Source organism: Narcine bancroftii, chromosome 5 (genome assembly GCF_036971445.1).
Source record: "Narcine bancroftii isolate sNarBan1 chromosome 5, sNarBan1.hap1, whole genome shotgun sequence".
Taxonomy (NCBI): domain Eukaryota; kingdom Metazoa; phylum Chordata; class Chondrichthyes; order Torpediniformes; family Narcinidae; genus Narcine; species Narcine bancroftii.
Genome location: NC_091473.1, coordinates 79524073 through 79550989, shown reverse-complemented (window position 1 = coordinate 79550989; position 26917 = coordinate 79524073). Strand labels below are relative to the sequence as shown.

At 37.5% G+C, this 26917-nt stretch overlaps 1 protein-coding gene across 13 annotated transcripts in view; it reads right to left on the bottom strand.

The window, feature by feature from the left end:
- Positions 1-26917, bottom strand: part of LOC138763574 (uncharacterized) — a 138887-nt gene that overhangs the window by 33417 nt on the left and 78553 nt on the right. For 9 of the 13 annotated variants that reach the window (XR_011357664.1, XR_011357666.1, XR_011357665.1 and 6 more), the window contains 7 exons: positions 23957-24092; positions 13516-13616; positions 11816-12009; positions 10463-10604; positions 5769-5939; positions 5480-5607; positions 4814-4909 (listed from right to left, as the gene is read on the bottom strand). Coding sequence is in view for 10 of the 13 variants with exons in the window: in XM_069937943.1 (XP_069794044.1) it covers positions 4814-4909; positions 5480-5607; positions 5769-5939; positions 10463-10604; positions 11816-12009; positions 13516-13616; positions 23957-24092 (968 nt within the window). In the remaining 3 variants the exon portion in view is untranslated. Of the gene's footprint in view, positions 1-4746; positions 4910-5479; positions 5608-5768; positions 5940-10462; positions 10605-11815; positions 12010-13515; positions 13617-23956; positions 24093-26917 lie in introns of those variants that run through there. The other 4 variants (XM_069937952.1, XM_069937951.1, XM_069937949.1 and 1 more) reach the window with 3 other exon arrangements.

The following is a 26917-nucleotide window of genomic DNA, read 5'->3' as shown; positions in this document are numbered from 1 at the left end:
TTGACCGCTTCAACCGGTGGCCAGAAGTAAAACCCCTTGCCGACACATCCACCAGGTCCTGTGCCAAAGCACTCCTCTCATCCTGGATTGCAAGATTCGGACTGCCACGGCACATCATTTCTGACTTGAGGCACACAGTTCACCTCCAGTTTGTGCACCGACATTGCCAACCTGTGGGGCACTCAGCTACAACATATGACAGCATACCACCTGCAAGCCAACAGCATGGTGGAGCGTTTCCACAGACACCCCAAGTCTGCCCTCATGACCAGACTCAAGGGCCTCAACTGGGTGGATGAGCTACCATGGGCACTACTGGGCATCTGAACAGCACCGAAAGAAGACATCCACGTGTCCTCCACTGAACTCGTCTACGGGGTCCCACTCATGGTTTCCAGGGATTTTATTCCACAGGCCAGAGGACAGCAGGAGGAGACAACCATCTTCCTGGATAGGCTGTGCGAAAAGGTCAGTAACCTGGCTCCAATCCCACCCTCCAGACACAGACAAGCCAAGTCCAACATCCCCAAAGAACTCAAGGACTGTGAGTACGTGTTTGTACGCAGAGGACCCCACCATTCACCACTGCAGAAGCCATACAAAGGTCCCTTTCAAGTCATCCGGAACAATGGAGCCACCTTCGAGCTGGACATTGGTGGTAAACCAAAGGTCTTCACGACAGATAAACTCAAGCCTGCCCACACTAACCCAGCAGAACCCGTGGAGACACCAAAACCTCGATGCAGAGGCAGATCACAGAAGAATTTGGGGACTATATCTACAGACACTATAGACTGTAACACTGGTTCTTATGGGGGGGGGGGGGGGTGGGGGGTGTCAATGTGGCAGCCCGCAATTGCAGAGATCAGGCCAGCACATTGTGCGGCAGCAGGCACAGACAAAGATCGCTAAAGCGACTCCCAGGACAACAAACTTGCCAGGGTACAAGCTGGGGCAGCATCAGACCAACAGCCCTAAAATGGCTAAAACTCAGCAAAAGCAGGCTGGGGAAGAAGGGCATTTATATGCATGGATGTTCCCGCCCGCTATTGTTATTCATATGACTGACAGTCCATCAGTATAAAAGCAGCCTTTCCAGCCATTGCAGGCAAAATCTTTGCTAGGATTCTCCAAAATAGAATAATACCTAGTGTCGCCGAAAATGTTCTCCCAGAATCACAGTACGGCTTTCGTGCAAACAGAGGAACTACTGACATGGTCTTTGCCCTCAGACAGCTCCAAGAAAAGTGCAGAGAACAAAACAAAGGACTCTACATCACCTTTGTTGACCTCACCAAAGCCTTCGACACCGTGAGCAGGAAAGGGCTTTGGCAAATACTAGAGCGCCTCGGATGCCCCCCAAAGTTCCTCAACATGGTTATCCAACTGCACGAAAACCAACAAGGTCGGGTCAGATAGAGCAATGAGCTCTCTGAACCCTTCTCCATTAACAATGGCGTGAAGCAAGGCTGCATTCTCGCACCAACCCTCTTTTCAATCTTCTTCAGCATGATGCTGAAACAAGCCATGAAAGACCTCAACAATGAAGACGCTGTTTACATCCGGTACCGTACGAGTGGCAGTCTCTTCAATCTGAGGTGCCTGCAAGCTCACACCAAGACACAAAAGCAACTTGTCCATGAACTACTCTTTGCAGACGATGCCGCTTTAGTTGCCCATTCAGAGCCAGTTCTTCAGCGCTTGACATCCTATTTTGCGGAAACTGCCAAAATGTTTGGCCTGGAAGTCAACCTGAATAAAACTGAGGTCGTCCATCAACCAGCCACCCACCATGACTACATCTCCATCGGGCACACAAAACTCAAAACGGTCAACCAGTTTACCTATCTCGGCTGCACCATTTCATCGGATGCAAGGATCAACGAGATAGACAACAGACTCGCCAAGGCAAATAGCGCCTTTGGAAGACTACACAAAAGAGTCTGGAAAAACAACCAACTGAAAAACCTCACAAAGATTAGCGTATACAGAGCCATTGTCATACCCACACTCCTGTTCGGCTCTGAATCATGGGTCCTCTACCAGTATCACCTACGGCTCCTAGCACGCTTCCACCAGCGTTGTCTCCGCTCCATCCTCAACATTCATTGGAGCGCCTCTCCACTGGCCACCGTGACAGAGGTGCACCAAAGAAGAGGTACAAGGACTGCCTAAAGAAATCTCTTGGTGCCTGCCACATTGACCACCGCCAGTGGGCTGATATCGCCTCAAACCGTGCATCTTGGCGCCTCACAGTTCGGCAGGCAGCAAACTCCTTTGAAGAAGACCGCAGAGTCCACCTCACTGACAAAAGACAAAGGAGGAAAAACCCAACACCCAACCCCATCCAACCAATTTTCCCCTGCAACCGTGTCTGCCTGTCCCGCATCGGACTTGTCAGCCACAAACGAGCCTGCAGCTGACGTGGACATTTACCCCTCCATATATCTTCGTCCGCGAAGCCAAGCCAAAGAAAAAAGAAAGGAGTGAGTTTATCCTGCCACACTGTGTGTATGTGTTTCTTTGTAGCAGTCAACTACAAAATAATGTGAGGAATGGGTCAGAAAAGCTCACTGATGGCTTTGCCCCTATCTGCCAAAAAAAATCTCACCACACCTGCTGTAGTTTCACCTTCTTGTTGAACAGGTATGCCAAACTCCCACTTAAATTTGCTTACATCAAACAGAACAATGTTCTCTAATTTTTTACACTTTATCAAAAATTGAATGATGCATGTTACACTAATAGACAATTAAGCCATTCAATGCTCCATCTTTCTGAATCTTTTGTCACTCAGTCTGAAAATTTCATTCCTGTAGTTATGGTTGAATAAAATATTTCATTGAACACATCTCAAACATATTTATAGCAAAGGAAACATTTCAACCATAGGATAATATTTTCCCTTTGTGATGGACTCCCCTATATCTGAACAGTGACCTCTTGTGGTTCTTGCGAGGTTGTTTGAAGATTATCCTTTAGTGTGTCAGCTGCAGATGGCATTATCAATAGCACAGCACTGCCTGGTTCTGATGGGCTGCAGTCTGGGAGGGCAATGTGTAGGAAATGCAGAGAAGTGGTGGAGAGGTGCCGATATCTTAAAGGAATGGCATCAGTGAGCTATTGAAACACTGTGATGATGAAGGAGTATATGGTATGATCCTGATTATACAGTCATGATCACAGATTCAAATTTACTCCTACAGAGTTGCAGTCTAATTTCTAATAATATGTCTTCTCTCAGCTTTTGTCCCTTTGATTGCTTCCCTTGGTAACAACCTTATTTTAGATAACATCTCTTTACTTTTGTAATTGTAGACTGGCAGGGAATGACCATTAGCCGAGCCCTGATTAGAATCATTTGATGCTCCACCAAACCCAGACTTGGGATGACTTATGCCTCAAAGGAGCAGGAAATCTGCTTCATTAATTTTTGCTGCACCATTGAGATGTTAACATTAGATAGCTCTATGGTATACACCACTTTCAGATTTTGGAGGGTAGCTCCTGGCTCTGTATAAGGCCCTGTAAGTGGCTGAATGTGAATTTTGTCCTGCACTTTGTTTGTCAAGGACATCTCCTCTACAATCTCCTTTCTTGGGCCCATCATACTAATGTCATCATGAAGAAAGTACGTCAGCGCCTTTACTTCCTCAGGAGTTTACGGAGGTTCGATAGGTTATTGGAAACATTGGCAAACTTCTACTGATGTGTAGTGGTAAGTGTGCTGTCTGGCTGCACCAGACTCATTTAAGGATTCTTTGCTCATTATTTATTACTGATTGTATTTGCAGTTAATTTGTTTACATTTCTTTTGGTATGGGGGCACCAATACCTGTGAGTGGAAAGCCCTTTTAAAAGTAGTGGATACAGCCCAGGATATTACAGGCAAAACACTCCCCATCATAGAGAACATCTACATGGATTGCAGAAGTCAGACAGCAATAGCAATCATCAAGGATATTTCTTTTTGTCTGGAGTACAGTTTATAGCTACAGGCAATTAGAAATTCTTTCTGGTCCGCTATAAAAAATTCTCAGGGTTTTATGTGACATCATGCATGTACTTTGACAATAAATTTGAACTCTTTTGAACTTTGAGATCATGATTTTCTTTCTGCACCAATTCCAGGTTAAAGGGGTGCATGGCTGTGTGAAAAATCGCTCCAGGAACCTTTTTCTGTAGAAATTTCCTGCAACCTGAATTTTTAGCTTTGCTTTCAGTCTTTCCTGATACCATTTGCTGAGAAGACCTGGAATTTGGCACTTAGTGAGTCCAATGTTAAACCGTCAGACTCTATAGTTGTTCAGTGGATTACTGGGGTTTTATCGTTCATTAGTTTTGAAACTTGTTGCAATTCCCTGATTTTTTTCACTTAAACAGAAGAAGTAAATCTATATATCTAAGAATATTCATTGCATGATCTAACAAATAGGTACCATACCTCATACAATTTATATATCATTGAAAACATTTAGTTGGCAGATTCATTTTTACCTTTGCCCACTTTAACCATATTTTTGCTCAACTTAAAAAATGAACCTGTCAATAAATGTTGCATTTAACCCTATTAAAATGAGCAAGTTGTAATTTGTACTGTCTACCTTTGATTTTATTTATAATCAAAGGCAACCCGCTGGGGTCTCATTACTGTGAGGGGCGCTGGACAAAGTGGCGAGTCTCTATCTTCCTTACAATCGACAAAGTTTAAAAAAAAAATTCATGCATGTTACATTCTAAATTTACCTTTAACTAATTTAGTTTTGGTGAACCTTCTGACCTGGCCCTGTTTGATTTGTAGCTTCTGGAGTACCTTTGTTTTTGGTGAGCTGCTCTTGATGTCTCCAGGAAACTTTGTTTTGAGTGCTCAAATGCTTGTGCATCAGAAAAAAAAAATCCATTCCATGGCCTTTATTTAAAACAAAAAAATATTTCACTGCTCACATATAAATTAAATAATAAAGTAGTTTTATTTTGTATTTTAGAATGAGCCTCACTCTTGCAGGAAATAAATTCTACTTTTTTTAATACACATCAGAAATGCACTACTTTTAACTCTATTTCAACAGAAATTCTGGCCCTTTGGTTTTAAGAGCGATCATTTCTGCTACCATGTCCAAATAAGTGCCTAAAATAAACGTATTCTTCTGAAGTATTGTCATCTTTTGACAATGTTGAGAAATAAAGTATATTAATAATTTATGTTAATCAACTACATTTGTAAGCTATTCAGAATATAGGTTACATTCAATGTTTCTAACATTTTCTGTATTAAATAGGTAGCACAATTAACGCAACACTATTACAGCACCAGCGACACAGGTTTGAATGAGGCACTATATGCAAGAAGTTTGCATGTTCTTCCTGTGCCTACGTGGGTTTTCTCTGAGTACTCTGGTTTCCTCCCACCCTTCAAAATGTACGAGGGTTGAAGGTTAATTGGGGTTTTTCAGATTAATTTTCAGATTCAAATACTTACCAGTACTTAGTTCACCATCTGAAGCATCAACATCTGTTTGTATGCAAGTAGGGTGCCCTCTTGTATAGTCTTTTAAATCATTAGTAGTTAATTCAATGTGTTCCATGCTTCCACCATTGCAAAACAAACTTGAATATAAAACAGAAGATCTTAATATAAATGTTAATACTAAAAAATGTCAATCATACTATTAACTATTGGCTTTCAAAAAGACTTCATTGCATCAACAATTTCACTATGACTTAATATAGCTATTTTTAAAATGAGCAATGAAATATAGTCATTTTACCTTGGAGGTGAAGTTTTATTTCTACAACATGATTTTATGTCATAGCTTTGTTTCTGTAATAGTGGTTCAAAGGCCTTTGTTGTCTTGGGACCATTAGACAATTTAGAGAGACTTTCCTCCAATTTTTGCTTGAGTTTTGAAACTTCTTGTTGAAGTTCCAGAATTTCTGCACTTAAGCAGAAGAAAAAGTAAATTCACATTCACTGAAAGGTACTACACTTCATAAAATTCATGTTCAATTGAAATAATGTTTAGTTTGTACTCATTTTACCACCTTCCCACCTTAAATGGGTGTATTTCCTCAACTAAAACAAAACAAATGAATTGATCTGCAGACATTGACAGTGTCGAATTAATAAACCAAAATGTATAAACAAAAGGTCATTTAGACCTGTCTTATTTCATCTATTCAGAATCACCTTCTACTCCTCTCTCTGAAGCATCTAATTGTTTCTCAAATTGTCTCAGCTGTTTTTTTTTCCCACACTTTCATTCCTAATGTCATTAATTTGATGTATGAATTCTTTTTTCTGATACAAATCCTAATTTGCCTTATAAACCAGGTGTTTTCCTTAACCAATGCACACAATTTGATTTGTGGTACTATTCTCTATCCATTTTATTTATGATCTTAATCATTTTTATAAAATCACCCCTTTTGCATTTGTACTCCACACTGAGGACCTGAATCTCTTCAATCTTTTGTTAAAGATCAGACCTCTACTGATAGAGATCAATCTTGTACACCTTTTTTATGTTTGGTGTCCATGCCCCGACAACCATAACTAAACATTAAATAGAAAACTTGACTATAATAATTTACATCGCTGTCTGTTGGCTTTATAGCTTTATGATTTGTATGTTCAACATTTAATCAACTCAAATCTCCAAAATCATATATATTTCAACACTGTTCATAGGGTACATGTTTCAAATGTTCACCCTTCTGTATACTTTAAATTTTAGTTGCAACTGTTAAACCTGTTTACATACCTTGTTAAATTTGTCCTTTTTATTTTGGACCTGCTAATTATAAAGTATTGTTCCTCTTAAGATGGTGCCAGTTTGATCATTTGCATTGGCTATCTTGAGATTATTTTTGCTAATGACTATACCAAAATTCCCATGACTGAATCTTCCATTATCATATCCACAGTTCTCTAAGTCTATCCCCTACATATCATGAGATACTGCTATTGATTTTTTTTCTATCTCCAAGCAAATATTCTTAATTTTACCTTGAACTACCATGTTTTGAATTCACAGTACCCTTTATTAATTAAAATTGACATTACAGGGTGTTGGTTAGTAAGAGACTATAGTAAGAATCCAGATTAAATGATGATTAATTCTGCAATTTTTTTAAAATTGTGCTTCTCAGAATATAGCATACTCAAACATGTATAGTTACAAACTGTGTTCAACATGACCATCAAGTTCAGTGTTTCCTCAAAGAATGCTACACTCAAACTAATTTAAGCAATGCATAAATTGATTTCTGCAAAATATCATACTGTAACGAGAACACTTGGAGGGAGTGGGCAGAACCAACGCTAACAGCTCTAGTCTTGTGACAGCTAGACACAACAGCCTCCTATCTACTGGCAACTAGCCCCTACAGCCACGAGGTATAATGACTCAGCAGCACCTGTAGGTATACTGAGAAGCCCTGGCCTACTCAACATAGCTACGTCATGAGGTAGTTATCACTTCAAATGTCATGATGCCAGGTCACATGTTTTGTGTCTATATCAAGCCTGATAACACTGTAATAAACACTTCTCTCTTCGCTAGCTGACAACTTCAGGTGTGGTCTTGCTATTTCAACATGATGGCATATGAGCATAAACATCATCCGCCACATTGGTGACCCGACAGGTTTAGCCAGTAGCTCATTGGCAACGTGCCAATGAGCTAGCCACAAATAATGGACATGCTCAATGCCGAAGCTCAAATTAATCTGCTGCAGCAACATCAATGCTAACGAGCTAGCAATAAAAAATGAACACTCTGCAAGCCCAAGCTTAAAACTTCTGCAACAGTTTGCTTGTAGAGCATGGAACAAATGATGGATTGCCTGACCCAGCTGAACCTAACTTCGCACTACTCCAGTCGACCGTAGCTATGAATGACTGTTAATCAATCAGTGTAACACAAAGTTCAGCAACTAAATTACCAGGAGGCCAGTCACTTCTCCCTTCACAGTCGTCTGAACGAACAGCAAGGGGAATCATAGAAGATAACTGTTTGGATGTTTGAAAGGCTGTTTTACAACTTACTCACTTCGGTGACTTGGAGTAGGCCAAGCTGTTGTCTAGTGTGCCTCATGAACTGCACAACAAGTCTGGCCAACAAATTGCAAGGTCAGGGGAACGTTTATCAGCAACATTTTAAATTGTCTGCAGACATCAAAAGGCTGCGTGTTTTTGCTCAACACAGCATCGCATTAGAACCTCAGTTTTTCCAGAATGTTACTGCACCCCGCACTCCATTACGCTGAAGTGATTGTTTATCAGCAAGTCGTCTGCTGCTGGCAGCACAGACATTTAAAACTTGCCTGTTCAAACTTCGAGAGGTTTGCGTCTCAACAGCTGTGACCGGAGAAAACACCCCCCATGTTTCACCAGTCTCCCCCATGGAAGACCATTTGACCTGGGAACGACCAGCAACCCCTCCTCAAGATAAGAAGCCTGTTGTTCAGGGGACAACAACTTACTCCCCCAAGGCAAGATCATGCAACCCAGGGGGCAGCCAGCCACCCCCTGATGGAAGATTCTGTGACTCAGGTATTAACTGTGAACTAAAGCATAAAAAAAGCAGCCTGTCAGTGCTGCCACTGAAACCTATTCCTGCTGACAAGGCAGATTGTAATAGGTTTTCTGTTACTCGCTCAGTACAACATTGCCTGTCGTTGATGCCTCTGAGGCCTTTTTCTACCGACCAGACAGTACAAGTTTTTCAGTCCCAGCATAGCACGGTTCAGCACAGCACACCGGCCTGGTGGCCAGCCAGCAGACTTTCAGCAGCAATGGACAGTCACTCAGCACAGCGCCACCTGTCAACTCCTGTATGACACTACAGATGTTAAGCAGCAAAGGACAGTCACTCCGAAGAGCTCCTGTGTGTCATTACAGACTTTAGCTGCTTCTTGACTTTCTAAAGTTAACTCTTTCCTATCAGACTTTGAGATTAGCACTACAGACTCTCGCAATTACCAACAAATTGCTTACAGTATGGACTTTCAGTTTTGGTAATATGTCTCAAATGTTTGATGCTGTTCTGGATTTCTCATGACCCTTGACTGTAACTATCTGTAATCAATCCTGACTTTTTGCCACTGTCTGTGATTACCTTTTGCATATGTTAATTGTGTCACATGATTCCTATTATAATTTATTCATGTTGTCAATAATTGTTTGCAGCTTTCCACTTGATTGAACCCTATCAGAATGCACAGTACATATCACTTCCTCCTCCAGCAGCCCTCATACACGACGCCCTGGCACAGAGCCATGAATGGCAAGTCAATTTCACTCTCCCTGCTCGGTTCTATGGCAGAACGTTCGCATTAATTCAGAACCACTGAGCCATTTGGTCGCTTACCGCTGGTTCTGGGGGGAGCTGTATAGCGGTACGCTTGGAGGGAGTGGATAGTGACTCTGCAGCACCCGTAGGTCTACTGAGAAGTCCTGGCCTACTCAGCGTAGCTACGTTATGAGGACATTAGCACTTCAGATGTCATGATGCCAAGTCTGATAACACTAATAAATGCTTCTTTCTTCACTGGCTGACAACTTCAGGTGTGGTCTTGTTATTTCAATATGATGGCGTATGAGTACAAACATCATCTGCCACAATACTAACATTTGCTGTTTTGTTGAAGGACACAGGTCTGTTTGCTTGTTTTCCATATATTCTTTACATTTATTAAAAATAGATAATAATCACAACTAGACATTTTTTCCCACTTTAGTTCGTAGTAATCAATAGAAAATGCTTCAGTCTTGCATACCTGTGACCATTCAATATGAATTTTATATTTGAAGATCATAAAAAACAGCAGATTAGTAAAGTGGTTGTTCATCTACAAAACAGTTATTCATCTATAAAACCAGAGGACATGTGAGATCTTAAATGAATATTTTGCATCTGTATTTACCCTAAAATGTAAACTAAGGATGCTAATGAGTAGTGATGTCTTGGAACATATTCACATTACAAAAGAGGTGCCAGCTGTCTTAAAGCTTATTAGGGTAGATGGATCCTCAGGGCTTAACCAAATGTGACCTAGGGCATTTTGGGAAGTTATGAGAACATCTTGCTGGGGCAATGGCAGAAATCATTGCATCATCAGTAGCAAACATTGGGCTTTTATTTAAGTAAGGCTGCAAGGACAAGCCAAGAAACTACAAGCCATTGAGCCTAGCATCTGTGGTAGATGTTTAATGAAGGGGATTCTGAGGGACAGGATCCACCAGAATTTGAAAAGCCAGAACTGATGAGGAACAGTCGCTATGGGTTTGTACTTGGTTTTTGGTACACTGATTCACCAATCTAGATATGTTTATAACAAATGAGATTTAAGTGACTGATTTTTTAAAATTTATTTGGCTATATAAAAATATATATATTTGTTTAACTGGTAAATTTAATTGACCATGATAAATTTTAAATTCAAATAAAATCAGACTTACTTTCTTGTAGAACCTGGCTGATATAAACTTTCATTTTCCTCTGTGTAACACTTTATCTGAGGTGTGTATCGTTGAGGGTTTGGTAATGGTATGTGATCATCTGAGTACTCGGTAAGAAAATCTAGTTCCAGGAATGCATCTCCTACAATAATAAATACAATACGTCCAAGATTATAATAAAAATTGTTACTGTGCAAGCGAATATAGTGCTAAAGAAAGCTGACATACTTTAAAAATATTGTCGCTGAATGTTCTTCCGATTTTTCTTTATTGGTCATCGTAACGATTACTTTTCATGTATTAAGTGGAAGATCAAATAATCTAGTTCAAAATCATTGCCTATGTTACGATAGTAGTGGATAAGATTTATTTTCCACTGTTTTATAATGTTTATTTCACTCTTTATAGTAAATATGTTTTGGTTTTACAAAAAAAAGTGGGATTGATGTAAGCTTCCATTGCATAAATGAACACCTTGCTAATAACTAGGGTATACTTGTTACTGCAATCAAGAAGCTAATTTGTATACAATTTTCAAAAAAAGTACACTTTTTTTGAAAATTTGGCAACCACCCTTAAATTCCATAGGAGCATGAATGAGTGTGAACCATCATGCCTTGCCGCCCTACCTTCCCCATCTATCCCTCAATCGGAGGGGGAAGAGGGTGGGGGTTTCCATCCCATTCCAACCAGGAAAAGTCAAGAGAGGAAAACAGCCTGAGCACTGGCCGTCATGTCATGACAAACCCATAAAACCCTGATATATGTCTTATATCTTTGTTGTGAATGTCTTAAACGTTGTGTGTAATTGTGGTTTGTTAAGTGTTAAATGTGGGAGGTGGGGAGGGAAGGGTACGAAAAGAGCTTGATCTCTGCAGAAAACTTTGTATAAAATTGATAATTGTGAACTTTAGTCAATGTTAACATTGACACTAATAATGTTGATAACTCAATTTGTTTGGAAAAATCATAAATAAAATATTTTTAAAAAGCAACTAATTTGTAATATACATTTATTTGCAGTGTTAGTATATTAAAGAAATTAAATTAATTGTGAGATTTGCTTAAAGATAAAATCCAATGGATGTAGTTTAAAGTTATGTACTTTAATTAACCCATGTATATTTTGCAAAACAAATTGAGTTTTGTTTCATTGTATTTTTGTAGAAGTTAAAGAAACTTAATTGTTTACCCATTGATAAGTTACATAAAATAATTTTCCTGATGCAGCACAGCAAAGATAATTTTGATTGATTCAAACTAAGTACCCAAGAACATCAGCAAATAGACTAACGACACATAAAAGATTACCAAGTTTTGATTGTAATAATTTTTTTTTTTTTACCCTATTACCTTGTGCTGGAGAATGAACTACACCAGTGATTGGTTTATCCCAGTTGAATGGAGTAGTACAGCCCATTGGAACAGCCGCTGGAAGTAATTGTCTGACTTCAATTACATTTTCATCTGTGTGCAAGGATGTCCTGCTGTTTTCTTTGCATAACTTTAACTTAGAGGAAGACACCTGTTCATGGAAGCTTGGGTTTCTGAATAGAAAATTAAAAATTTTTTTTAAAAAGGTTATCACATACTGTAATTAATTTTGTACTACTTAAAAAACTTTATGCCTCATGTACAAAGCTAGACCTACCAATTACTTTATTGTACATGGAAAATATTAGGAACATAGGAAGTAGGAACAGGAGTAGGCCAAAAATGGCCCATCGAGCCTGCTCCGCCATTCAATAAGATCATGGCTAATCTAATTTATAACCTAACTCCACTGTAATAGCTACAGTGATAGCTTAAGTAATAGGAAGAACAAGCCACTCACCCCATGTCTTTTGATTTTCTTTATGCCTAAAATTTTATCAACTTCAATCTCATCAATCAATGATTATCCACAGCCCTCTCAGGCAAAGAATTCCAAATATTCATGAGATTCTGTCTTTTTTTCCCTCTCATTTCAGAGACTCTCTCATCCCATAACACTTCATGTTTCAATGAGATCAACTTTTATTCTTTTCAAATCAAGAGTACATACACCCAACAGTACAAAAACAGCTTCTCCCCCTCTGTCATCAGATTTCTGAATGGACAAAGAACCACAGACACAATCTCACTTCCTCTTATTTGAAATAATTTATTTTTAAAAATGTAATTTATAGCAATATTTCCACTGTAATGCAGCCAATGTTTTAAAGAAGTGCTCAAAGAAATCAAGGAGTGTGGACTGGAAAATTGTTCATCTTTATTTCACAGAATAACAGCCTGTATTGCTATAAATTGGTAATTGTTGTGATCAGATGCATCTCCTTTTTAAATATCCAATGTTACATAAAATATTAGTAGTAACAAATGATTTCTTCACAATGATAATCACTCCAAAATTATTAAAAAGGTTATTACATACTGTAATTAATTTTGTACTACTTAAAACTTTATGCCTCATGTACAAAGCTCGACCTACCAATTATTTTATTGTATATGGAAAATATTTTACATTAATCACCATTTTTAACTTTTTGCCATTATTAAACTGGATTGAGCCCAGATTACTTCCATACAAGCAAAGGTGTCCAAACTCTAAGGTCCATTCCAAATTACAAGCAAGGTCCCCTACATTGTTGACTTATGCAGTGTTTTACTCACTCCAAAAGATTCCTGTATTTCTGATATTCTGACTTTGATTTTGTTTATTTCTGGTTTTATTATCAATTTATGTCATTGGGATTTATCACTGACCAAAAATATGTATGTGATCATTATTAAAACCAGAATGAAAATTTTCTAAATTTTCTAAAGAAGGAAAGGGTATCAATGTGAATGGGGTTCTTTAGACTTGTCAGATTGTCAGAGTGAAATTCAAACGTTGTTCAAAATTGATTCATTTCTAATATGTGTGAAATATTGTGGGGAATCTAGAAATATAGAATTTAAACAGAAAACCTTCGAAATACCGACATTTTCAGGAAGTATGTTAAGTATTTTTGTTCCGAACAGGGAGTTCCATTTTATTTTGTGGTTTTAAGTCCTGAGAATTCTACAAATACCTTTTTATTTGTGGTTGCTCAGAATCCAATGCTTGTGTGGCAGTAGTAGGTCTGCTGTCTTCTGATGTACCAAGTCCACTATCAGAGAAAAGTATTGGTGACTGCCAGTGGAAAATACAAAATCGTGTGTGTTAAACACAAATGTTATTTTAAATTCGATTATATTTTCTAAGACATTAGCAGTTTAAACTAACTCACAATTAAAGAGAAAATTATAATTAACATTGATTTGAAACTTATACAACTTAGTTCTGAGAGAGAAAAAGTCACCACAATATTTTGATGGTACCTTCAGGATACCATTAATGCAAATTGTGATTTCCCATCTGCAGAAACAGTTCTTGATACTGGTCTAAATACAAATGTGTAGAGAGATAACGTATATGTGTGAGAATCATAAGGTAGTGGTCATGGGAAATTTTAACTTCCCTCACATTGATTGGGATACCCATACAGTTAGAGGGCTGGATGGGCTAGAGTTCGTTAAATGTGTTCAAGATTGTTTTCTGAATCAATTAGTAGAAGAACCGACTCGGGACAGTGTAATACTGGATCTCCTGTTAGGGAACGAGCTAGGTCAGGTATCAGATATTAATGTTGGAGATCCAATTGGGTCTAGTGATCATAATTCTGTTAGTTTTAGGGTAGTTTTAGGGAGGAGCAAGGAGGGGCCTCAAGTTGAGGTTCTGGATTGGAGAAGAGCAAATTTCGAAGAAATAAGAAGGGATTTGGGGAGTATTGAGTGGGACAGGATATTTTCAGATGAGGGTGTAAATGAGAAATGGAGGATATTCAGAAAAGAAATTTTGAGGGTACAGAGTAGTTATGTCCCAGTGAGGATCAAAGGAAAGGCTGGAAGTCATAGGGAGGCTTGGTTTTCGAGGAATATTGGAAATTTGGTTAGGAGAAAAAGGGAGGTGTACAAGAGGTATAAAGAACAGAGAGCTGAGAATTTGAAGGAGGACTACAAGGAGTGTAGAAGGAATCTTAAGAAAGAAATTAGAAAGGCCAAAAAAAAAGGCATGAAGAGGCTTTGGCAGACAGAGTAAAAATAAATCCAAAGGATTTCTATAAGTACATTAAAAGTAAAAGATTAGTGAGGGATAAAATTGGACCCCTTGTAGATAGTGAGGGTAGGCTGAGTGAGAAGTCAGAGGAAATGGGAGAAATTTTGAATGATTTCTTTGCCTCGGAATTCACTAGGGAAAAAAATATTGAACCAGTTGAGGTAAAAAAAAATAGTGTGGAGGTAATGAACCATATAAGGATAACCGAGGAGGTAGTGATGGCTGTGTTGAAAAAGATAAAGGTGGATAAATCTCCGGGACCGGACAAAATATTCCCAAGGACACTCAGGGAGGCTAGTGGACAGATAGTAGGGCCATTAACAGAGATATTTAGGATGTCACTGGCCACGGGGGTAGTGTCAAAGGATTGGAGGGTGGCGCATGTGGTTCCGCTGTTTAAGAAAGGGTCTAAACGTAAACCTGGGAATTATAGGCCCGTGAGTCTGACGTCTGTGGTGGGCAAGTTGATGGAAAGTGTTCTGAGGGATGGTATTTACAAATATTTGGAGGTACAGGGATTGCTAGGGAGTAATCAGCATGGTTTTGTCAGGGGTAGATCATGCTTGACAAACCTGATTGAGTTTTTCGAGGGGGTTACAAAAAAGATTTTTTTTTTTTTAATTTTTTATTTTTCACACCATAAATCACATTAGTCATGATACACACTTTTTCCTTTTCACACATATACAGTGACATTTTCTCCCCCCCCTCCCTCCTCCCAACCCACCCCCCCCCTCCCATCCATTTAAGGTATACAATCTAGGATACATTAAACCAGTCAGACAATGTTGTCACTCAACAAAAATACACCAGAGATTCTACTGAGTCCATTCTTTTCTTTCCTTCTCCTTCCATCAACTTAGGTAATGATTGTCCCCGGTAGGTTTTCGCTATTGTATTTAATGTAAGGCTCCCATATTTGTTTGAATATTTCAATATTATTTCTTAAACTATATGTTATTTTTTCTAATGGAATACATTTATTCATTTCTATATACCATTGTTGTATTTTCAAATTATCTTCCAATTTCCAGGTTGACATAATACATTTTTTTGCTACGCTAGAGCTATCTTAACAAATCTTTTTTGTGCATCCTCCAAATCAATTCCAAATTCTTTGTTTTTTATGTTACTTAGGAGAAAGATCTCTGGATTCTTTGGTATATTGTTTTCTGTTATTTTATTTAATATCTGATTGAGATCTTCCCAAAATCTTTCTACTTTCTCACATGTCCAGATTGCATGAATTGTTGTTCCCATTTCTTTTTTACATCGAAAACATCTATCAGATACTGTTGGGTCCCATTTATTTAACTTTTGAGGTGTAATGTATAGTCTGTGTATCCAGTTATATTGTATCATACGTAGCCTCGTATTTATTGTATTTCTCATCGTTCCAGAACATAATTTCTCCCATGTTTCCTTTTTTATCTTTATATTTAAATCTTGTTCCCATTTTTGTTTAGTTTTACCATTTGTTTCCTCATTCTCCTTTTCTTGCAGTTTAATATACATATTTGTTATAAATCTTTTGATTATCATTGTATCTGTAATCACATATTCAAGGTTACTTGCCTCTGGCAAACTCAAACTGCTTCCTAATTTATCCTTCAAGTAGGATCTCAATTGGTAATATGCCAGCGCTGTATCTCCAGTTATATTGTACTTATCTTTCATTTGTTCAAAGGATAAGAATCTATTTCCTGAAAAACAATTTTCTATTCTTTTAATCCCTTTTTTTTCCCCATTCTCTAAAGGAAAGGTTATCTATTGTAAAAGGGAGTAACTTGTTTTGTGTCAATATTAGTTTTGGTAATTGATAATTTGTTTTATTTCTTTCTACATGAATCTTCTTCCAAATATTGAGGAGATGATGTAATACTGGAGAACTTCTATGTTGTACCAATTTTTCATCCCATTTATATAATGTGTTCAGGTATCTTTTCCCCTATTTTATCTAATTCTAATCTCGTCCAGTCTGGTTTTTCCCTTGTTTGATAAAAATCTGATAGGTATCTTAATTGTGCAGCTCTATAATAATTTTTAAAGTTTGGCAGTTGTAAGCCTCCTTGTTTATACCATTCTGTTAATTTATCTAGTGCTATCCTCGGTTTCCCCCCTCTCCATAAAAATTTCCTTATTATTTTCTTCTTGAAGAATTTTTCTGTCAGTTGTATTGGCAATGCCTGAAATAAGTATAATATCCTTGGAAAAATGTTAATTTTAATACAGTTTATCCTTAATATTAGTGTTAGTGGTAAATCTTTCCAATGCTCTAAATCGTCCTGTAATTTTTTCATTAGTGGATAATAATTGAGTTTATATAGTTGGCCGAGATTTTTGTTTATTTGTACACCTAGGTATCTTATTGCCTGCATTTGCCATCTAAATGGAGATTCCTTCTTAAATTTTGAGAAATCCGCATTATTCATAGGCATTGCTTCACTTTTATTTACGTTTATCTTGTAACCCAACACTTCTCCATATTCCTTCAATTTCTTGTATAATTCTTTTATTGATAGTTCTGGTTCTGTTAAGTTCACTATAACATCATCCGCAAATAGACTGATTTTATATTCCTTGTCTTTTATTTTTATTCCTTTTATATTATTATCTATTCTTATCAATTCTGCTAGTGGTTCTATAGCTAACGCAAACAATAAAGGTGATAGTGGGCATCCCTGCCGCGTTGACCTGCTTAAGTTAAATTGCTTTGATACATGTCCATTTACTGTCACTTTGGCTAACGGTCCCTTATATAATGCTTTAATCCAATTAATATACTTCTCGGGTAAACTGAATTTTTGCAATACTTTGAACAAATAATTCCATTCTACTCTGTCAAAGGCCTTCTCTGCGTCTAAAGCAACTGCTACTGTAGGTGCTTTATTTCCTTCTACTGCATGAATTAAGTTAATAAATTTACAAATATTGTCTGTTGTGCGTCTTTTTTTGATAAATCCAGTTTGGTCTAAATTTACCATTTTTGGTACATGCTCTGCTAATCTGTTTGCTAATAGTTTAGCTATTATCTTATAAATCTGTGTTTAGTAAAGATATTGGTCTATATGACGCTGGTAAGAGTGGATCTTTCCCTTGCTTTATTATTGCTGTTTTACATGAATCTGGTAAGCTTTGTGTTTCATCAATCTGGTTGATTACATCCAGGAGGGGCGGAATTAATAAGTCTTTAAATGTTTTGTAGAATTCTATTGGAAATCCAATAGAAATCCAAATCTTATTATTTGGTAATTTTTTTATTATCTCTTGTATTTCTACTATTCCAAATGGTTCTGTTAATTTATTTTGTTCCTCTATTTGTAGTTTTGGTAGTTCAATTTTAGTCAGAAATTCATCTATTTTCCCTTCTTTCCCTTCGTTTTCAGTTCGGTATAATTGTTCATAGAATTCTCTAAAGTTTTCCTTAATTTTTTTTGGATTATATGTAATTTGGTTGTCTTTTTTCCTTGATGCCAATACCATTTTCTTAGCTTGTTCTGTCTTAAGCTGCCATGCTAGGATTTTGTGCTTTTTTTCACCCAGTTCATAATATTTCTGTTTTGTCTTCATTATATTCTTCTCCGCCTTATATGTTTGTAGTGTTTCATATTTTATTTTTTTATCCACCAATTCTCTTCTTTTAGTTGTATCTTCCTTCATTGCTAATTTTTTTTTCTATATTTACTATTTCCCTTTTCAACTGCTCTGTTTCCTGATTATAGTCCTTCTTCATCTTGGTTATATAACTTATTATTTGCCCTCTAATGAATGCTTTCATTGCAACCCATAGTATAAACTTATCTTCCACTGATTCCGTAATTATTTCAAAATACATTTTTATTTGTTTTTCAATAAATTCTCTAAAATCCTGCCTTTTAAGTAACATGGGGTTTAATCTCCATCTATACATTCTTGGAGGGATGTCCTCTAGCTTTACTGTCAATATTAAGGGTGAATGGTCCGATAGTATTCTAGCTTTATATTCTGTTTTTCTTACTCTATCTTGCATACTAGCTGATAACAAAAATAGGTCTATTCTTGAGTATGTTTTATGTCTAGCCGAGTAATATGAATATTCCTTTTCTTTTGGGTGTTGTTTCCTCCATATATCCAAAAGTTGCATTTCTTCCATTGATTTAATTATAAATTTGGTTACTTTGTTCTTTCTGTTAATTTTTTTCGCAGTTTTATCCATATTTGAATCCAAATTCAGGTTGAAATCTCCTCCTATTAATATGTTCCCTTGCGTATTTGCTACCTTCAAAAAGAAATCTTGCATAAACTTTTGATCTTCTTCGTTAGGTGAATATACATTGAGTAGCTTCCAAAACTCCGAATATATCTGACATTTTATCATTACATATCTCCCTGCTGGATCTATTATTTCCTCTTCTATTTTAAATGGCACATTTTTACTAATTAATATAGCCACTCCTCTTGCTTTTGAATTATACGATGCTGCTGTTACATGTTCTACCCAATCTCTCTTTAATTTCTTGTGCTCCAATTCAGTTAAGTGTGTTTCTTGCACAAATGCTATATCAATTTTTTCTTTTTTCAGTAAATTTAGCAGTTTCTTCATTTTAATTTGGTTATGTATTCCATTAATATTTAAAGTCATATAGTTCAACGTAGCCATTTCATACTTTGTTTATCTTCCCTTTCCGTTTTTCCATCATTACCTTTCCTCCTTTTCCATTTCTGTTTTCTTATTTTAAACCCTTTATAAGACAACATTCCTAAAACATCAAACATTTTCCTTATTCTCCTATTTAAAACTTCTTTAGCCCCAATCTCCCCTTCCCCTCCTGAGTTGTCCTTTATCCCTTGTCGGACAACCACATCTCCCCTCTCCATTTGGGTTTGCGAATTCACTCACAAGCGTCAGCTGATTTTGCAGTGACCGCAACTCCTCCCCACCCAGCCCCCCCCAGAAAAGATTTCACTTTTCATATGTAACAAAGGTCACTCTATTAGTTCCCTCCTTATTCCCTCTATTCCATTTCCTTCCCTTATTAATTCTTGTCTATACTATCTATATTTTTCTCTAAATACGGATACATTCACGTATGCATATTATACATATACACATTATACCTCTTTACCCACATACATATAAATCGTGGTCATTTTTACTCTCATTACACGTCTTCATCCCTCACTCTATTTTGTAATTGTTCTGCAATTTTTCGTGCTTCTTCTGGATCCGAGAATAGTCTGTTTTGTTGTCCTGGAATAAATATTTTCAATACCGCTGGATGCTTTAGTATAAATTTATACCCTTTCTTCCATAAAATCGCCTTTGCTGTATTGAACTCCTTTCTCTTCTTTAGGAGTTCAAAACTTATATCTGGATAAATGAAGATTTTTTGACCTTTGTACTCCAGTGGCTTGTTGCCCTCTCTTACTTTTTCCATTGTCTTCTCCAGTACCTTTTCTCTTGTAGTATATCTTAGGAATTTTACTAAAATAGATCTTGGTTTTTGTTGTGGTTGTGGTTTAAAGGCCAATGCTCTATGTGCCCTTTCTATTTCCATTTCTTGCTGTAGTTCTGGACATCCTAGGATCCTAGGGATCCAATCTTTTATAAACTCTCTCATATTCTTGCCTTCTTCATCTTCCTTAAGGCCCACTATCTTTATGTTATTTCTTCTGTTATAATTTTCCATTATATCTATTTTCTGAGCTAACAGTTCTTGTGTCTCTATAACTTTTTTATTAGATTCCTCTAATTTCTTTTTTAAGTCCTCTACCTCCATTTCTACTGCTGCTTCCCGCTCTTCCATCTTGTCCATTTTCTTTCCCATTTCTGTTAAGGTCATATCTATTTTATTCATTTTCTCTTCTGTGTTGTTTATTCTTCTTAAATCCTTAAATTCCTGTGTTTGCCATTCTTTAAATGACTCCATGTATTCTTTAATAAGAGAAAGTATATCCTTTTCTTCTTCTATTTCACTGTACTCTTCCTCTTCCTCTTCTTCTTCCTCTGGGTTGGCCATCTGTTGTTTCTTTGTTGCCCTTTTCTTCTCTTCTTTCTTGCTTTCATTGTCTTCTGTGTTCTCTTCTTGCTGCAGGTGTTCTGCAGCTGTCGTTGCCGGCTGTGGAGATCGACTCCCCAGCTGGTCACCCCTCCCGTCGGTGTGTTTTTTTTCATGCGCATGCGCGGTTGCGCACTTTTACTCGGCTCAACGAGCCATTTTTGTAGTCCACTTTCTACCGACCTGAGGGAGCGGGTTTCTCTCTCCACCGCGGGCCTCTTCGAACAGGTAAGGCCTTCTCCTTCTTCCTCCGTTGTCTTCTCTTCCCCTCTTCTTACCGTTGATTTCGATTTACTATCCTTGATAGTAAATCTTGTTGCTTGTATTTGCTAATGTGGAATGAGCTTCCGGCAGACATGGTTGAGGCGGATCATTGGTTACATTTAAGGAAAGACTGGATAGTTACATGGATAGGAGAGGACTGGAGGGGTATGGACCGGGTGCTGGTCAGTGGGACTAGGAGGGTGGGGATTTGTTACGGCATGGACTAGTAGGGCCGAACTGGCCTGTTCTGTGCTGTAAGTGGTTATATGGTTATATGGTTACTGGTCAGAACTCCATCCAGAATACATAAGGTTTGGTTTTCATTACTATGACTGTTGTCAAATTGATTTGTGTTTACTCTCAAACGTAATAATTATAAAAATAAAATTAAAAAATCGGGTCTTTTCCTGAATAAGTAATTTATAACAGAATCCCATGTTTTATTCCCAATTTATAACAATATATTTCTTCACCCAGATAGTGGTGAACATTTGAAATTCTCTACCTTAGGAGGCTGTTGAAGTGTATTTATTGTATTCTTTTAACTATGGATTGATAGATTTCTGGACATTGCAGAAATCAAAGATTATGGGACAGGACGATTATCTAAATGAATGGCATATCAGGCTCCATAGCTGGGCAGCCTATTCCTGCTCCTATGTTTTGATCTGTCTATTACCCCAATACATCAGAATTTAGTGGCCTTTTCAGATTAATAAATATTTTTAAATGTATTTAAAAATAGTAACACTGTTGAAAGTCAGTCTCTCACATAAATAAAAAATTCTTGCAGTACATTCCAGAATTCATATTTATTGTCAGAGTACATACATGACATCACATACAACCCTGAGATTTTTTTTTCTGCAGGCAAGGCAGAATTACCACTTATTGGTAGTGCAAAAAACTGTATACAGCATATACAACTAAACAAATAAAGAACCATAAACAGATAACAAATGTAAACAAATTGACTATGCAGTACAGACAGAAATTTTTTAAAAATCAATGAAGTGAACAAATAAGAGTTCTTAAATTAGTCCCTGATTGAATTTGATGGTAGAGGAGTAGCAGCTGTTTCTGAAACTGGTGGTGCGAGACTTATAGCACCTATACCTCTTTTCTGATGGCAGCAGCAAGAACAGAGCTTGTGCTAGGTGGTGTGTATCCTTGATAATTGCTGCTGCTCTCTGACGGCAGTGTTTTCTGCAGATGTTATCAATAATGGGGAGGGTTTCGCATGTGACGTCTTGGGCTGTGTCCACTACCTTTTGGAGGGCTTTACGCTCAGGGTTAATGGTGTCCTCAAACCAGACCATGAAGCAGCTGGTCAGCACACTTTCTACCACTCCTCTGTAGAAATTTGCAAAGGTTTCTGATGTCATACCAAACCTCCTCAAACTCCTGAGGAAGTAGAGGCACTGAAGTGGTTTATTCACAATGCCATTAGCGTGTTGGCTCCAGAAATGATGCTCTAAGATAGTGATTCTCAAGAACTTAAATTTGCTCACCCTCTCCACCTCTGATCCCCAATGATCACTGGATTATATTCTTCTGGCTTTTCCTTCCTGAAGTCAACAATCAGCTCCTTAGTTTTGGTGATATTGTGTTCAAGGATGTTGTTGGTGCACCATTCAGTCAGGATTTCAATCTCCCTCCTGTATGCTGTCTCGTCATTTTTTATACAACCCATTACCATGATAATATGAGCAAATTTGTAGATGGTGTTATTGTCATACTGAGCCACACACAATTGAAATGAAATTAAATAAAAAAATACAGAGACACTTTTGCATGGTCTTCATTTTCACAACAATTATCTATTAGCATTCAATAAATTTATATTAAGAGCTTTCTCAAAAATGCCAGAGGCAGAATATGACCATAATCAATTTGACCAGTAGTAGACCCATCTTTGAAGAAGGAACGACTTCCAGAATGACACTTTTTAAAAAAAAACAACATAAAAAGATTGCCAAAATCTATTTCTGATGAATGAAAACTATACCTGAAATTCCATAATCTTGTGCTCTTTTTGACCAATTTTGGCAAATTGTATAACTGGTAGGAAGACTATTCCTTAAAGTTCAAAGAGTAGTCATGCAGGTAGCTGGTCAAATTGCATTAATTGTACTCTATCATGTTGCAATTTACTGATCACAGTATGTTGTGATGTTGAGAATCCTTCAGGATTTGTATTTTAGTCCCCTGGGAATTAAAGATAGGTTTCTCAAGATTACTAATGATCACACAGGAGAATTAATTTGGAAATAAAAGGAAAATACATTTTATTATTATTTTGTAAATGGAGAATTGGTTACTTATCTGTCTGAGATTCATCTAATGAAGTAAGTAAAAGATGCTGTTTTCCAATGCTGTGGGAATGGAAAATGCTACAAAATTGGATAATATTATAAAAGGTCATTATACTTCTGGGAATGTAATGAGCACAGGTTGATTCTCCTTTAATTATTGAACTAGTAAACAAAAGCTAGACACTTTTCCATGCAGAGCAAAGCCAGGATATTTATCTCATCTTAATCTTCCATACTGTCCAATAACTCCTTCAATGCAATCCTAAGTAGATGTCACCCATTTGCTTTCTCAGTCATAGTTGGTGTTGATCACAAAATCATCCATTTAAGTGCTATTCATTGATACTAACTTAGTTTAAATATTCTATAACTAAAATAATAACTTGTCTATTCTCTTCACAGATGTTCCCTCGAGTGTTGTTTTCTATATTTTCTATTTATGTTTAATAATTGACATATATTTCATGACCTACAGATCACATATGTCCATGCATGTCCTGCTCCTTGGAGTGAGATTATAGAATTTCAGGCACAGTTCTACGTGACAGCTATGCTTCCCAAAGTTTATTTTTTAAGCAACATTCTTGGAAAATGAAGTGTGTAAAAGTTTTGAGAGAAATTAGCATTCACTGAACTCATCTTTGAAACTCTGCATTGCAATCTCCTCACAGTCGTTCAGTAAAGTTCTTGCTGTATGCAAAAATTTGCTGAGTTTACACTTAAATGCAAATAGGGGAAAAATCCCTGTCATTCATACCTTAAATTCATTCAATAATTCCTGCCCTTGGAATGAGGTGCTTTGTAAATCTGAAGTTCTGTTCAAACATAAATCTGCATGATATAGTGAAGATTTAATATTACTCTCTGCTTTTGTTGGTACAATAGGAGATTGTCTATATTGAACAAAAGAAAGACAAAAGAATGAATATGTTATTTGGGGCATTTAAGTATTTGCTATCTAGATGGATAAGCTGTTTCTGAAAGTTGTTGCAGCAGAATTTTTTAAAAATTGTGATTATGTTTTCAGACATTAGGACTATTGAGCCAAAACTGATGAGTTTCCTTGAAAACATAATATTTTTTACATTTTGTGGTCCTTCAACCTTAAAATCTCAGTTATTTTTACTTTAGACATCTTCAGTTATCATTAAACAACTTGTTATTTCAAACTTTGACCTGGCACATAATTCATCAGTGTTTCAAAGGCAAACGAAGTTCAATTCCAAACATTTTCTTTTCCTTATTACATCTTTCTATGTATGACTAAGAGGTTCCTGCATCTCCAAGGAAAACAGAGATAGATCAGGTGCTTGTTTAGGTGGATAAAACTATCCTGCATGAATATTTTGCTTGAGCATCTACTGCTGGAACATTCAATTGCCACAAGGTGAGCTATGGAACAGGTTTTCCACTAATTAAAAAGCTTTCCCTTTGCATGCCTTACCATTCTAGTGGTTGGGGAGGGGTGCAGTGGGGGAGATTGTTCATCAAAAGTGGAAATATTATGCCAGGACCAGGAGAGGGAACTGATTAGGAAGGTTGGTACCAGGTTGACCTACTGGTCAGAATCATCATTTATTGTCCTGAAAATATCATCAAATTTGTTGTTTTTTCAGCAATATTACAGTGCAATGTTGTTATAAATTACATTTAAAAATAAATAAATTCATGTAAAATAAGAGATAGTGAGGTAGTGTTTGCCCATTTAGAAATCTAATGGAAGAGGGGAAGAAGCTCTCCTTGTGCTGGTGTTCATCTTCAGGCTCCTGTATCTCCTTCACCGGTAGTAGCAATTTGAAGAAGACACGGCCTTGGTATATTAAAGGCCCTTGAGGACAGAACAGAAGATTAGAAGGAAGATTGGTGGACTATTGGGCTGAGAGGTTAGTGAATGGGTTTGGTCAGTAGGATGGTAGAGGGCAGTCTGCAAATAATGTCTTCAGGAATTACCAATATTAGGGTTAGACAGTGAGTGTATTTCATGGGATCTATAGTTCCTCGTGGCACACGATTCCCTCATCTTTCAAATACTGTATGTGTCTATCTCTTCTTTAAAGAGGGAAGAGAATTCTATAGATTCATCACCTTTGTGTCAGTTTTAAATGTCTGCCCCCTTATCTTAAATTATGTACCACATTTGAGACTTTCCACACAATTGGAAATACCTCAACATTACCCTGTCTTGCTCCCTTGGGGTCTTGGATATTTCTAGCAGATCAGCTGTTATACTTTTAAACTCCAGAGAATACAAATCCCACTCCCTTGCGATAGGACTACCCTCTCTTCCTGAGAATTGGCTGACTGATTGTTATTCCAATTGGTATCCCAAAGCAGTTTTTATTATGTTAGAGTTTTATAATGAATTTTCAAGAAAAAACAGTTTAGAGGGAAACAGGAGCCTTAGGAGTTTACAAAGGAGAATGAGAACTTGAGTTTCAAAGGAATATGGAGCAACAAGCTCCCACAGAGTTTAAAGAGAATGCAGAAACAGGAGTTAAGTGACGGCATAGTGGCCAGTCGAGTAGAACCAGCCCTCTCCAGAGAAAAGGAAAAAAAATCCAAAAAAAAACCCAGAGCCAAACAAGCACAAAACACAAGATAAAGTAAATAAAGTAACAAGGAAGAGCCAGGAGTCGGCACCAAAAAAATAAAGCCAGAATGACAGAGAAAAAAGAAGATGGCCTTACCTGCACATGGGAGCAGGGAGCCACCGTGAAGAGGATCAACCAACCCCAGAAGCTGGTAGGTGACCGGAGAAGTGGCGACCTTCCGACCGGTGGACTATAAAAATGGCTCTCGGAGCCAGCAAAAAATGCACAACTGCACAAAAGAAAGAGAAGACACCGACGGGAGGGGGGCCCAGTTGAAGGACGGACAATAGCAGGGCGCCCAGCTGAGAGACGCCCAGCAAAGGGGCGCTCAGCTGGGGGACGCCCAGAGTCAGGAAGAGCAGGAGAGGGCCGAGCAAAGATACGAGGAGCAGGAAGGAGGCGATCGGTGGCAGGGTGTCCAGCAACGGGACGTCCTGTGGCAGGAGACCCAGCAGCAAGAGGCCCTGCAACTGGAGGCCCAACAAAGAGGCAGAAATGGCTCACCAGAGAGAGCTGAAGAGACAGAGAAGAGAGGGAGAAGACACAGACCCAGAAAAAGAAAAGGAAGAAGACCAAGATCTACATAGGAAAGAAGTAAAGGTAATAGACAGACTATAGATAAAGACTTTTTTGAAGACCAAATGAGGCTATTAAAAGAAATGTTAACAATTGAATTTAATGCAATTAAAAGGAAAATGGAAAGAGCAGAAGACAAAATGCAAAGTTTAGAGTTGGCCATGACAGAAATAGGGAAAAGAGTAGAAAATGTGGAAGAATGAGAAACAGCTATAGAAATAGAAAGAAATGAATTAAGAGGAAAATTGGAAGAGATAAAGAAATCAAGGAGACACAAGATTTGTTATCCCAGAAAATTGACATATTGGAAAACTACAGTAGGCGCAGTAACATAAAAATAGTGGGCCTAAAAGAAGGTCAAGGGACAGACATGAAGGAATTTATAAAAAGATGGATCCCGAAGGTGTTGGAAGCAACAGACCTACAAGAAAAAATAGAAATAGAAAGGGCACACAGAGCACTAGTACCAAAGCCGCAACCACACCAAAAGCAGAGATCCATTTTAATAAAGCTTCTAAAATATACAACAAGAGAGAATATACTGGAGCGGG